At 52.1% G+C, this 13070-nt stretch overlaps 1 protein-coding gene across 4 annotated transcripts in view; it reads left to right on the forward strand.

Annotated features, from left to right (window-relative positions):
* The window catches only part of FMNL3 (formin like 3), a 54222-nt gene that overhangs the window by 30501 nt on the left and 10651 nt on the right, over window positions 1–13070 (forward strand). For all 4 annotated transcript variants that reach the window (XM_004428991.3, XM_014786422.2, XM_087442435.1 and 1 more), the window contains exons 2-9: window positions 1119–1202; window positions 3842–3922; window positions 4203–4279; window positions 7445–7528; window positions 10319–10471; window positions 11692–11800; window positions 11989–12065; window positions 12419–12512. In XM_004428991.3, the coding sequence (XP_004429048.1) occupies window positions 1119–1202; window positions 3842–3922; window positions 4203–4279; window positions 7445–7528; window positions 10319–10471; window positions 11692–11800; window positions 11989–12065; window positions 12419–12512 (759 nt within the window). The remainder of the gene's footprint in view (window positions 1–1118; window positions 1203–3841; window positions 3923–4202; window positions 4280–7444; window positions 7529–10318; window positions 10472–11691; window positions 11801–11988; window positions 12066–12418; window positions 12513–13070) is intronic.

Consider the following 13070-nt stretch of genomic DNA (forward strand, 5'->3'; position numbering starts at 1 on the left):
GCCCGCAGTGTGTGGGGAAGAGGCTGGATTTGTGAGAGCCACGTGGCTTATCAGGCAGGTGTGATACTCCAGATGGGAGATCATATTCGACTCAGGAGTGGGGTGGGAGCAGGTGCAGTGATCTGACTGTGACTGCAGCAAGGGCTGTGACTGCGACAGAGGCAGCCAGACTGCATAGAGGAGAGGCTTGGCTGGACAGGGTAAAGGAGGGAAGGCATGGCTGCTGGCCTGAGTGGGGCTAGTCCACGATTGCCTTGGGCTTCACTTGCTCACTCACTCACACTTTTATTCGTTTATTCATTCAGCAAACAGTGGTGAACAAAATAAGATGTCTCCTGGTCTGTTCTTTTATATTCTAGGTTAGAGTGTCTCTACAAGGGGTCAGGACATTTTACTGTGTCTTAATTAATTGGGAGATGTGTGTGTCATAAGTAATTTACTACTAATAATTAAAGTACTGAAATTTTGTAAATTATTTCCTAAAAGAATTTGAGTGATTTTCTTTATACAATGTCCTTCTCATTCACTTGCATCCTGATACGAGAAAAGGGGGTAGAGTTGTAGCGTCTACACAGGCTGTGGGTGGCTCAAGATTCACCCATGGGCACGCATGGTGCAGGAAAGCCACCCATCTCTCAGGCCATGGGGGAAAAGCAGATTGACAAGTTGCTGCTTTAGACTAGTGACTTTCAAACTTTTTTGACCTGTCCCATGTTAAGCACATTTTATAGCATGACCTACGTGTGTGTGTATGTATATATATGAAATGTAAAAGAAACAAAAGCTTCATGAAACATTATACTTCCTACTTGCAATGAATTCTGATATCTTCTCTCCTATTCTATTTTAATCTATTTATTTTCATTTAAAATAAAGTTAATCTTGACTCACTAAATTGATTCCACAACGTATGGTTTGGAAAACGTTGCTCAACCAAACTCAACTACATCTGAAGGGGAGGCAGGAGGACTGTCCTACCTCTGTACCTTCCTTATCGGTGAATAGAGTGTCCGGGTGAAGCCCGAGGGTCCAGGAGGGGAAAGGTGTGTGTAGTCTAGCTTTTCTCTCCTCAGGGTTGGGGGAGCTTTTAGCCCTGTTGACTCGAGTTCTCTCCTCAGAGCTCCATGAACCTGCCTCCTGACAAGGCCCGGCTCCTGCGGCAGTATGACAATGAGAAGAAGTGGGATCTGATCTGTGACCAGGTATGAGGTTCGGGGCAGGGCTGGGAGTGGAGGTTGTGTCTTGGGCTAGACAAGGCAGGAGGGCCGAAGGCATTGACTGCAACCCTGCGGCCCCTTGGGGAACCCTGGCCTGGACTTGGCCTCAGTCCATGCTCACTTCCTGTTCCAAGAGGACTCTCCTAACACACAGGGCTGGTAGGCCAAGTTCCCCTTAGCTCCTGCAAAGAGCTGTCTTGATTTCTTCCCAATGGGCAGTGGCCTGAAGGAGGTTTGTGTAGGTCTGGGGTATAGGGTCAGCTGTGGAGGAGTTTGGTAGTTTTCCCAGCAGAGCCTCTTTCTGCCATTCCCCAGCGTGAGAGCTGTGCCTGGCAGGGAATCCAAAGGACTGTTTAGCTCTCATTCTGCAAATAGCAGAGTTTTTCTCGTTATTTACAAGCTTCTAGGAATGAGAAGCCCCAGTCCTCTAGTCTTCGGTTCCCAAATCTCAGAACATGAGGACTGGAAGCTCTCTGTACATGAATAGTGTTTAAGAGCTGGAAGAGAATATAGAGATTATTACTTAGCTCAGAATCGAGAACTAACACCTACAGTCTGGCTCTTTCCCCTGCACACATTTGAAGATCACAAGTCATGAGTTTCTGAACTCAGACAGGGCTGTCTGCATGGCTAGGAGCGTCAGCTTTTACTTCCTTACATCTTGGGAGGTGGGAAGCACCTGGCACAGAGTGTAGGCAGTGTGTTTACACAGCACTTTGTGATGGAGCTTTGTCATGAACAAATTTATTATTTCTTTTCAAGCACTGAACAATATTGTGATAGCTAACATTTATTGAATGCTTATTAGGGACCAAGCACTTTACGTATACTGAAATATCTCATTAAATCTTCACAAAAGCCCTCTGAGGAAGGCACTGTTATGTTGTATAGATGAAGAACCCAAGGCTCAGCACCTTGCCTGACACTGGGAGGTGATGGAGCCAGAGTGATGGAGCCAGGGCTCAGGCAGTTGACTCCATCTGTGCTAACTATTATGCTCCATTGCCTCCCAAGTCATGCTGCTTGACCTAAGGTAGAGTTAGGTTTCAGAGAGGTTGGTCTAGGTCCCTTCCTCTCTAGGGAAGGCCTGTTTCCTCGTCTTCTGCATTAAGAGGAGTGGGTGAGGGGCCGACCTGGTGGCGTAGTGGTTAAGTTTGCGTGCTCTGCTTCGGCGGCCCAGGGCTCGCGGCTTTGACCCCGGGCGCAGACCTATGCACTGCTTATCAAGCCATGCTGTGGCAGGCGTCCCACATAAAATAGAGGAAGATGGGCACAGATGTTAGCTCAGGGCCAATCTTTCTCAGCAAAAAAAGAGGAGGATTGGCAACAGATGTTGGCTCAGGGCTAGCCTTCCTCACCAAAAAAAAAAAGAGGAGTGGGTAAGCATGGTGAGTACCTTCTTGGGGTTTGGAGAACAGTAGCCCTTTGGTACTAAGTTTCTTTAATTGATAATCTCATGGTCTTTTCTAGGTCACCTAATTTCAGCTCTTTCTCAAACCTTTCTTTTTTTCTTTCATTTTATTTTTAGGTTCTATTTCCTAACATATCGTTCTTCTAGACCCTTTCCCCACCCCCCCAGCTCTTCATATATCTCAGTTGTGAAGGCCCTTACAGGACCAGAATTTCCCTGAGTTTCCCCTTGGGTCAGATGAGGGGGATGGACCAAAATGGGGAGGGCGTGGTCCTGTGCCCGATGTGGAAGGGGATCGAGGGAAGACCTTGCTGAAAGCAGGCTTCAGCATTGAGGCTGCTTTGGATTGTTGGGGCCTGGGGCCTGGGCACGGAGCAGAAAGTGTGTTTCCAGCTCTGAGCTGTGTTAATGCTGCAAAACCAGTCCAGTCCCAACTTACGAGTTCAGGGTTGAGAACGCTGGATTCTAGAAGGCCTAGCTCCCCTCCCCTTGGCTTTCCTAACGTCCGTCCATCAGTTAGCTAGGCAGTGAACATTTCCCAGTTGTATCTTTATTTTGGGTGCTGTTCACAGCTCTGTAATCTCCTCATCTTCTTAGCAAGCAGCAGACTTTTTTTTTTTTCAAAGTTTTCTTTTTTAATTAATTAATTAATTTATTTTTTGTGAGGAAGATCAGCCCTGAGCTAATATCCGTGCTAATCCTCCTCCTTTTGCTGAGGAAGACCGGCCCTGAGCTAACATCTATTGCCAATCCTCCTCCTTCCCCCCTCAAAGCCCCAATAGATAGTTGTGTGTCATAGTTGCACATCCTTCCAGTTGCTGTATGTGGAATGCGGCCTCAGCATGGCCGGAGAAGCGTTGCATCGGTGCACGCCCAGGATCCGAACCCAGGCCGCCAGTAGCGGAGCGCGCGCACTTAACCGCTAAGCCACGGGGCCGGCCCAGCAGCAGACTCTTAAAATAATTTTTGACAAAGAAAAATCTTACAGGCTCAGGGAGCATTAATTGGAGGAGGGTGAGGATCGCAACAGATGGGAAGCACCTGAAGGTAAGTCAAGGAAGGGAAGCTACAATTTGGGTGATGTTAAGGGCCAGGTGACACAACTTTAGGAGGCTGGGTCTCCTCACATCGACCACCATGAGTGCTCTACTTCCTCAACACTCTCCTCAGGACTCTGGGTGTCTGTGTGCACACACGCGTGTTTCCCTTACAGGAACGATTCCAGGTGAAGAATCCTCCTCACACTTATATCCAGAAACTCCAGAGCTTCTTGGACCCCAGCGTAACTCGGAAGGTGAAGTGTGAGGCAGGGAGGCCCCATCTTGCTGCCCTTTATAGTCCTGTGGGGTTTGGGGCAAATCCTTTGACTTGGGGTGGGGCTTTTCTTCTGAGCGCTGAGAGTTGGATTTCTGGGTTTCGAGGCTCTGGGCCTGGCGTGGCTGGTTAATAACAGAGGGAAGGCCTATACCTTCCCTCTTGTATAGTTTCCCTTTCCTTTACTACCTCTTTTGTTTATACTGTAAGATGGGATTGGGGGGGTTCTCCATCAGTGACAGAAAATTCCATGTTTACAGAAGTTCAGGAGGAGAGTGCAGGAGTCAACCAAAGTGCTGAGGGAACTGGAGATCTCACTTCGTACCAACCACATCGGGTGAGTCAGATTTGGCCGTCAGAGCCTCTTCACCTGGCCACTCAGGATCTGGTGTCCCCTGAGGATGGTTTGCCTGTTTATCTCCCTGCCAGGGGGCAGAGTTGCCCCTTAAATGGCTTTGGTTCCCCAGAGCTTCAGACTGTTCCTTTTCTGGCTTTTCTTCCCCTCAGCTCTGCCAGCTGCTGACTGGATGCTGCTGGCAAGCTTGGGGCCTCTCCTGGGGTCCTCAGCCTGTGGCTTTGAGTGGAAGACATTCCCATAGCAGCTGGGACTGGAGTATGCCTGTGGCCTGGGGCTGGGCCAAGGAGGCCCAGAGAAGGCTGGGGATGGGGAGCATATTGCATTGGGTAGCTGAGACCTAGTTCCTGGGCTATTTGGTGCCCAGAAGATTATTTGCTTGATTGTAAAATAATCTTAGTTCATGAGCAGAAGCAGCTTCCTAAAGCACCAGGAAGGATCTAAGGCAGTGGGGCCAGGAGTTGAATGTCTTCTCTATTCACAGACCCTGGCACTGCCAGCCCATGGACAGGGTCCCTAGGAACTGCATGCGTTTTTTTTTCCAGTCTATGAGTGGGGGATGAGGACTTGCTGAACAGGCAGAGGGCTAACTTGTGAGGTAAAGTGAAAGATGGCAGTGTTCTCAGTTTTATAGAATCGTAACCAGCCAGAGCATATGTAGTGAAAGCAAGAGAGAGGGAGGGAGGGAGAGAGAGTGTGTGTACACAAAGGACAGTGAGAAACACCTGATGGAGAACTGTTGGCAGGGCTGCAGTCCTGACAGAGGGCCTGGCACGAATGTTGAGAGCTTACACGAGTGAGAAGTCAAGCCTGGGGTGGGGGTGGGGGTTGCTGGGCAGTTGCCAGCCCCAGGGTCCTGGGCTTCCTGAGAGCAGGGGTAGAAAAAGCCAAATGACATCATCTGCCTCCTCCACCATCCGTGGCAGCCGCCCACTTGTCCACCCCCCTGGGCTGAGCCTCCCCAGGGCTCTTATACCTGTGTGTGTAGCCAGCTGTGGCAGCAGCAGTCACAGGGGAAGTGGCATAGGAGAGAACAGGAAAGGGACAGTTCCTGGCCTCAGTAGCTGTACTTGGTGGCCAGAGTTGGCTTCCACACTTCATTTGTGAACCAGACATTGAAAGCTGACCCGCTAGGAAGTATGTGACTAAGTCTCCAGCTTTATTTGGTGAATCCTCACAGAAGGAAAACCCGGCAGGGCCTCATCAGCGACTCTGTGTGTGAGGACAAGAGTGACCCAGATGACAGGTCCAAATACCAGGACCACCCTGCACTCCCCTACAGGGCCTTCCTTCCCTCTTTTCCTCTCTCTCAGGCCCTCCTGTCTTCCTTATTAGGTCTTCCTGCATGAGGAGGGGGTCTTCTAGGGAGGGGGCCACAGAGCGGTGTGTGACAGTTCCCTCTGCCCGCCCCTTCTACCTGGTGCCTGCCCCTCTGGCCACTGGCCAAGCACTGGGCCTAGAGCAGCATGGTTCCCAGGCCCAAGGCCTCTTGGCAGTTGGCACACAAGTTAGAGGTCTGGACCTGGCCCTTGGTTCCCAGGGAGCAGCTTAGTGTCTGGCATTTTAGGAGCTCCTGTCATCTGAACTGTGGCTTCTCTGGGTAGAGTTACGTGGGAGGGCCAGGATCCTTTCCGGATTTCTGGGCAGGAGAGTTTGTCAGGCCATCAGGCTAGGGTGTGGGTGCTCCAGGGTGGTAGGAGCCCAGGGCAAAGTGCGGGGAGAAGGATCCTGCTTCCGCCACAGCCTGATGGGCCCCAGGGCCTGCAGAACCTGGGTGTGCAGGGGCAGCCAAATGGGATCTCAGGCCCTGGAGCAGCGGGCTGGGAAGTGGGATTCCAGAGCTTCTCTAGCTCCTCCTCTCCCTGATTTGTATTGGTTTCTCGGCCTTGCCTAAGTGCCCTTTAACCTCTCCTCACAGTGTCAAGATCCCGAAAATAGCAGTGTAGACTCAGACAGGAAATGAGAAGGGGGTGGGGAGCTGGAGCGCAGACAGACAGGAAATGGGAGGCCTGTCGGCCCCCAGAGAGGAAGCTAACTTCAGGCAGCTCTGGTGTCAGTCAGCCACAGCCGGAGCCTGCTGCCAGATCGCAGCCGGGCCTGGTGTTCCGGCCCAGCCTCTCTCTGTAGCCCGGGGTGTGGCCGGCAAACATGGCACTGGTGTTCCAGATGTGGGGGCGAGGCGGCCCTGCGGGGCTGTTTGGCGCAGCTGGTGTATATAGACCCCTGGACGTTCCGAGGGAGCAGAGCACTCAGGAGAGTCAGGGTTTCAACCCCAGAGTTTCATGTCTCTGTGCTGGGAATGAACCTGTCCTCTAATAGTCCTCCTGGGACTCGCTCTTCACTTTCCTTCCCGGGTTATCTCAGCCTAAAAGGCCTGAAGGCAGAAGGGCAGAAATACCCTGGCCCATTGTCTTTAGGGTGCCTGCAGTCCAGCCTCCTGCCTCCCTGGCTGAAGGCGCCTGAGTCCTCAGTCTGGCTCTGAGTGGTTATAGCTATTCTGGAATTACTTGAATTCCTGACTGTTCCCCCATCCTTTTCCTGTTCTGCCAAACTCACCCCGACCAAACAGAGAACTCCCACGTATCTCTCTTTGCTCACTATGTCCCAAAATACCTTTTCTTGAACTTGGTGGAGAGCCCTTTGGCCCAACATGCCTTGGTTTCAGAGCTCTCTGACCTTTCCTGCCTGTCTTTTGACAGACTTTGGTCAAATTGGGGACCTGCTGGCCTCTGTCAGGCACAGCTTTGCACAAGGGCTGCGGTAAATGCTCTTGATAATCCCCTAATTCTTCCGTCAAACATTGCGCAAGGACAGTGAGCCCAGCCTTGTGCTAGACACCAAGGAAACAGAAAATGATTGAGCCAGGGCCTTGGCCCTTTAGGAGAGGATTCCAGAAAGCTTGTTTGGCTGATGTGGTATTGGAAGGCCTGTACCTTTCCCCATCCCTGGCTCTCTACCTAAGGGAGGTCCAGGCCAGTGATATGATTATGGATGGGTCTGCCACGGATTTTGATCTTCAGAATTTTCCCAGCCTGGTGCTAAGTTCCAGAGGATCTAGGAGAGGGTGTTGTTGGGTCATAGGCCCCTCACTCGCTTCCCCCTCAACCCACTTAGCAGACCCCTCCACTATGTTTCCTTTATCTGCAGGTGGGTACGGGAATTTCTGAATGATGAAAACAAAGGCCTGGACGTGCTGGTGGATTACCTGTCCTTTGCCCAATGTTCTGTCATGTGAGTACCACCTTGGGGCTAGGGTTGGGGACCAGTGAGTGAGTACACAGTCCCATTCTGATTTGATGAGAAAGGGTGAGATTGCAATAGTGAAGATGGGAATGGGAATCCCAGGCCAGGAGGGAGGAGCCCAGGTAGTGGTGTGGGAGTGGACAGGGAGCCAAGGGGATGTCTGGGATCAGTGAGGAATGCCAGGTGGCTGGAGTAGAAGGTGCATTTTGGGGAGCAGGAGGAGAGAGAAAGGGAAAGGGAGCTCAGAATCAGAACTCAAAGGATCCAGACTCCCAGCTGGGAGCAGTCCAAGGAAGTGTCCTGGCTTCTGGGAGAGATGCCTGGTGGGATTCATTTGCCTTTGGAGAGTTGAATCTTCAAGAAGCTCCTTTGGGTCTCCAGATATGAAACGGTTACTCCAGGTCATTGCTGAAGAGCCCCAGGAGCAGTGAGCATGACCTTTGACCCAGACTGAAAATGAAGCATTCTGGAGACTGGGTCAAGCAGCTTGGGGGCTTGGAGGCAGCCAGATGAGAAGGCAGTGTAGGGTAGTGGAAAGAACGTGGGCTTTAATATGACAAGCTGGCTGTGGGTCTCAGTTCTGTTCTTTACTGTCTGTGCGACCTCAGGCAAGTTTGCATCCTCTTATATAAAAGGGGATCCAGGGCTGTTGTAAGGATTAGATGATAATGTGTGTAAAGCACTTGGTAGTGTTTGGAACGTACTAAGTCTGTACTGTGGTAGCTGCTTACTTGTTAATTATTAGTATTCAAGGTGGTGTCCCTACCATAATTACCTGACTCTATGGAAAGAGGGAGTATAGATCATTCACGAGATGGCCAACACACTCAGATTTATACCCAAGACTTAAGTCAGCCCTAGGGTGACCAGTTGTCCTGGTTTGCCCATGAATTTCCCCAGTTTTAGCACTGAAGGTCCGGAGTCCTGGGGAACTCCCCAGTCTCAGGACTCAGCCCTAGCCTTGACTTTCACTTTTCTTTCTACTGTCCTTGCCCCCTGGCCGTTCTTCTTTGTCCAGCAGGTCTTCAGTCTCATCTCCTTAGGTGTGTGAACTAACGCCTCTCCTAGGTTTGGCCTCTCTGTCACCTTTTCTGGGTCATCCCCTGTTAAGACCAAGAGTGGCCCACTCCCCATGCACGTCCCTGTAGATGTCGTGCCTCGTGATCCTCCTATCCCTTTAAAAACCACTCTTTTTATAGAAAGAAATGAAAAACATTTGCTGAAGTGATTTTTTTAAAATTCAGAGCTTTTATAGTAAAAAGATGTATTTCATTTTTCCAAATAAGCCTACCTCATTTGAAAAGCAAACAAATCCCAGCTGCTCTAAACCAAAATACACTGGAACCTCAGTTTTGTAGTGTCCAGCGCAGTGCCTTTGACTCTGTTTTTAAGAGAAACACTCAAGCAGGGGATGGAGGGGAGAGAGTGTGTGTTTTGGGGAAGAGTTGAGAGGAAAAGGGTGAAGCCAAATAGAGTTTGCGTGAAGGCATTTATTTGTAAACTGCATGTACCAGTGCTAGGGATACTATTATTGATGGAGGGAAGCCACTGGCAAGCTGTTTCCCTGTCAGCGAGACTCCTCTGATGTCTACTTGAGAGTCCCATTAAAGATCTGATCCTCAGGACTCTGAAGCCTGCTCCTGCTTCCTTTGGAACATTCAGGCATCTGCAGATAATCACTTCCTATTTCAGAAAGCCTCAGCCTCTGTGCCTTTGACCCCAGGGCTGTGCATGTCCGAGCAGAAGCCTCCTTGTGGGCAAGAGACTGTGGGAGATGCTTGCCCAGTCCTTAGTGACCTACGGGGGGAAGTGGACAGGAAAGAGGAGTGGGCCTTGTTTCTCAGAGCGGGTATATCCCGATGTGGGGATATGTAAGGGAGAAGGCCCCGTGGGTTTGTGATCTTGAGCTGTCCTCCTTGCCCTGGCCACACTCACAAACTGCTGATGGTGGGAGATATCTGGTCCTAGGTGCAAAAAGTGACAAACAGAGAAACCATCCCAACTCCTAAGGTGTTGGGACCCCCTACAGAATCCTGGGACTCCTATGGACTAAGGACCCCAGTCTACACTGTTGACGTGTGATTTCTTCCACTAGGGAAGCTGAAGGAGCCTCTATACCAGAAAAACCTAGAAGCCTCAAGTAGAACCACAGAAAACCCAGTCATTAAAACCCAGTGCTAGGATGGGACCGTGGTGCTCCTCCTGAGCATAGAGGACTGTCCCTCTCTGGGTTTGCCAGGACACCCATTCTCTTCCAGTCAGACCTGCCCTCATGAGCCCAATCCAGAATTGACCGCATCCCCGCAGGGCACTGAGAGGCCCCCTTTGGCTACTGCCATTTGGCAACTAGCAAGACTTGTAGTTGGCCTGTTCTCCACTACCCTCCATGGGGCAGATTCTCCATGGGGAGCCACAGCTTCTCTGAGATGTCCCACCTAAGGCTGAGAGTGCAGGAGGACTACCAGCTCCCTGCATCCCTGTGGGTCCATGGAGAGGTCACTCCTGGAATCGCCTGGCCAGTGGGAGCAGTAGCTGGCCTCCGTCAGCATTCCCGTCTTCTCAGATCTCCCTCCTGGTTGCTGCCTGTGCCTGCTCTGCCCTTGTCCTGTGTCGGTGGCTCTCCCGACCAGGGTTGGGTCTCTGCTGCCCAGTTCTGCTTTCTCTTCTTGCTGCCCTTGCTTGTTGTCCTCGAGGTCTAAAGGGCAGGAGCGGGCTTGCCAGGGGGCTTGGCACTGAATTTCTCCTGTGTGTGCGCTTGTGTGTCCTTTCCTGCTCCAGGTTTGACTTTGAGGGTCTGGAGAGTGGTGACGATGGTGCATTTGACAAGCTCCGGTCCTGGAGCAGGTCCATCGAGGACCTGCAGCCACCCAGCGCCCTGTCAGCCCCCTTCACCAACAGCCTCGCTCGCTCCGCGCGCCAGTCTGTGCTCCGGTATGTGCTCTCGCTCTGCCCGCTGCCTCCCATCCTAGCCCCAGTCCAGGCCTTGGGTAACAGCGCTGAGTGCTCATGCTCCTCCCTCCACTCTTGCTTCCAGGCTCAGCTCTCTTGCCCTCTGCCTGCCAGTCTGTCTCTGGTCTGTCTTCTCTGTCTCCTTGACTCTGCCCAGCGATCTGTCCTGGGTAAGTACATCACCTCGGCTGTGCCCACCCCATCTGGGGTTCCAGCTTTCCCCTCTCCTCACCCCCTCTCTGGGGGCCCCTCCATTTCTTATTCTCACTCTGCCATTCCTCCCAGCCTCTCGGGCAGGGCTTGTTCTCACCCAGCTCTTTGGTCTTCACCGAGTGATCCAGCTCCTGCCCTCATGTCTGTGTCCCTCTGGATCTCCACTTTGCCCCATCAGCTGCTCGGAGACCAGCTCCCACCCAGCCTGCCCGCTGCTCGCCTTCCCTTCACTTCTCCCTTTAGGCCTTTTCCCTTCGAGGCTGCCACGTGTTCATTTGTCTGCAGTATCTTAAGAGCCGTCCTGCCCGGAGGCAGGTGGATGGACCAGTTGACTTCTCAGAGCCCCTCCTACCCTGGGAGGCTTTCCTCTGGCTCCTGTGGCCCTTCCTGTGGTCTCATCTCCCATGGCCATGCTTTTCTCCTCGTCTCCTTTGGGTTTTATCCCCCTGACACCGCTCCTCATCCTAGTTATGCATGAGCAGACACCATTTGTGTTTCCTCTTTCTTTCATGAAACATCACTGGGGGACTGCAAACCAGATGTAGCCCCTGGCTCTCCTAAAGCCTTTGGGGTCTGCTCTGCCTTTTCTGGGATATAGAACTAGGATAGGAGCCAACATGCTCGTGCCCCAGGGAATATGTGGAAGATGCAGCAACTGGAAGGAGGAGGAGGGAAGACCCAAACGAATGTCTCCCTGGACTCATCTCAAGGACTAGGAAGGCCTGCACATCTACTGTTGTATTTTGGAGGATCTCTGGGCTGAGGATGGTTTGGGCGCTTATTATAAAGCTGGGATCCTGGGTACTTACTGACAAAGACCTGTTCCAAGGAGGTGAAACAGCTGAGCACCCTGCCTCCTGCACCCTCTCTCTCTGGGCTGGTGGTGCAAGGCCACTTTCCCACTTTTCTGCTGCTGCTCAGGGGCATCCTGCTCTCTGGGTGATGTGAGCACTCCTGGACCCTTCACCAGCAGCCCCCCTCTCCCCCAGGTATAGCACTCTCCCTGGGCGCAGGGCCCTGAAGAACTCCCGCCTCGTGAGCCAGAAGGATGATGTCCATGTCTGTATTCTCTGTCTCAGAGCCATCATGAACTATCAGGTAAGGGGGCAGCACTAGCCATGGCTCCTCTGCCTCTTCTGCCTCACCTGCCAAACCAGGAGAGCTAGGAGGGCATCAGCTTATAGAAGACAAGTGTGCTGGTGGGCCTGCAGTCAAGGAGATCGGGCTGGGATCTGCCTTCCTCACCAGCAAGGTCTCCCCTCCGTCTGTCCTTTCCCTTGCTACAGTATGGATTCAACCTGGTCATGTCCCACCCCCATGCTGTCAACGAAATTGCGCTCAGTCTCAACAACAAGAATCCAAGGTGAGTCCCTTCCCTCCCCTTTCCTCCCCATTCTGCCCCAGGTTCTGGAGATCCGGGCTCCACTCATCCCAGATAAGAAGCCCTGCTTGGCCTTGGGGTCCTGTGGCCTGGGTCAGTGCCTTGGTTTGGCTCTCTCACCTCTGCTGGAGGAGAAGTATCCCTGGCTTCCCTCTGGTCTGCACAGCTTGGTGAGGGAGCAGGCCTTCCTGCCACTGCCTCTTTCCCAAACCCACTCTCTCCTCTCACCACCGAGGCTGTCTCTACTCTCTGAAAGGAGTCACCCAGTTGTGGAAGTGAGCTGTGGTGGCCAGGGTGGGGAGCTAGGGTGTTAATCTTCCTTCTTCACCCCTTAGGACCAAAGCCCTTGTCTTGGAGCTCCTGGCAGCCGTGTGTTTGGTGCGGGGAGGTCACGAAATCATTCTTGCTGCCTTTGACAATTTCAAAGAGGTCAGTCTCCTGCATTCATGTGTGTGTGTGTGTATTTGGTGGGGAGGAGGTGGGAGCCAGGTAGGTGAGCACCTTTCCTGCGATCTCACACATCCCAGTGATTTAACATCCCAGTGCTTTAGCTAAGCCTGCCCCCCCTGCCATTTTTTTTTTTTACCAAAACCAGAACTTCAGTCTTACCAGATCTTGTGCCAGGAAAGCTCCTGATTGGCTAGATCAGGATGCCCTCAGATAGCTGAGGGCTATCGTCCAGGGGTCCTAACCTAGTCAGGCATTAGAATACCTGAAGAGCTTGTTAAATGTGCAGACCCCTGGGATGCCTAGGTGTTTGTGCTTTAACAGGCTCCCCGGGTGGTTCTGAGGCAGTGAACCCACTGGTAGCACCCAAGGCAGATGTGTTTGCAGTGGGAGGAGAAGGCAAGCAAGGATCCTCCTGGGTTGTTGGCTGTTATTGGTGAGGGGAGAGGGAGCTCCTACTTGGAATTTCCCCAGCCTCTGGGCCTGGCTCTGAAACCCCCATCTGCTTGAACATAGGATTCCTCGACATCCAGCCGCAGC

The sequence above is a fragment of the Ceratotherium simum genome, chromosome 17, assembly GCF_057802395.1.
Source record: "Ceratotherium simum simum isolate JZ-2026a chromosome 17, ASM5780239v1, whole genome shotgun sequence".
NCBI classification, from domain to species: Eukaryota; Metazoa; Chordata; class Mammalia; order Perissodactyla; family Rhinocerotidae; genus Ceratotherium; species Ceratotherium simum.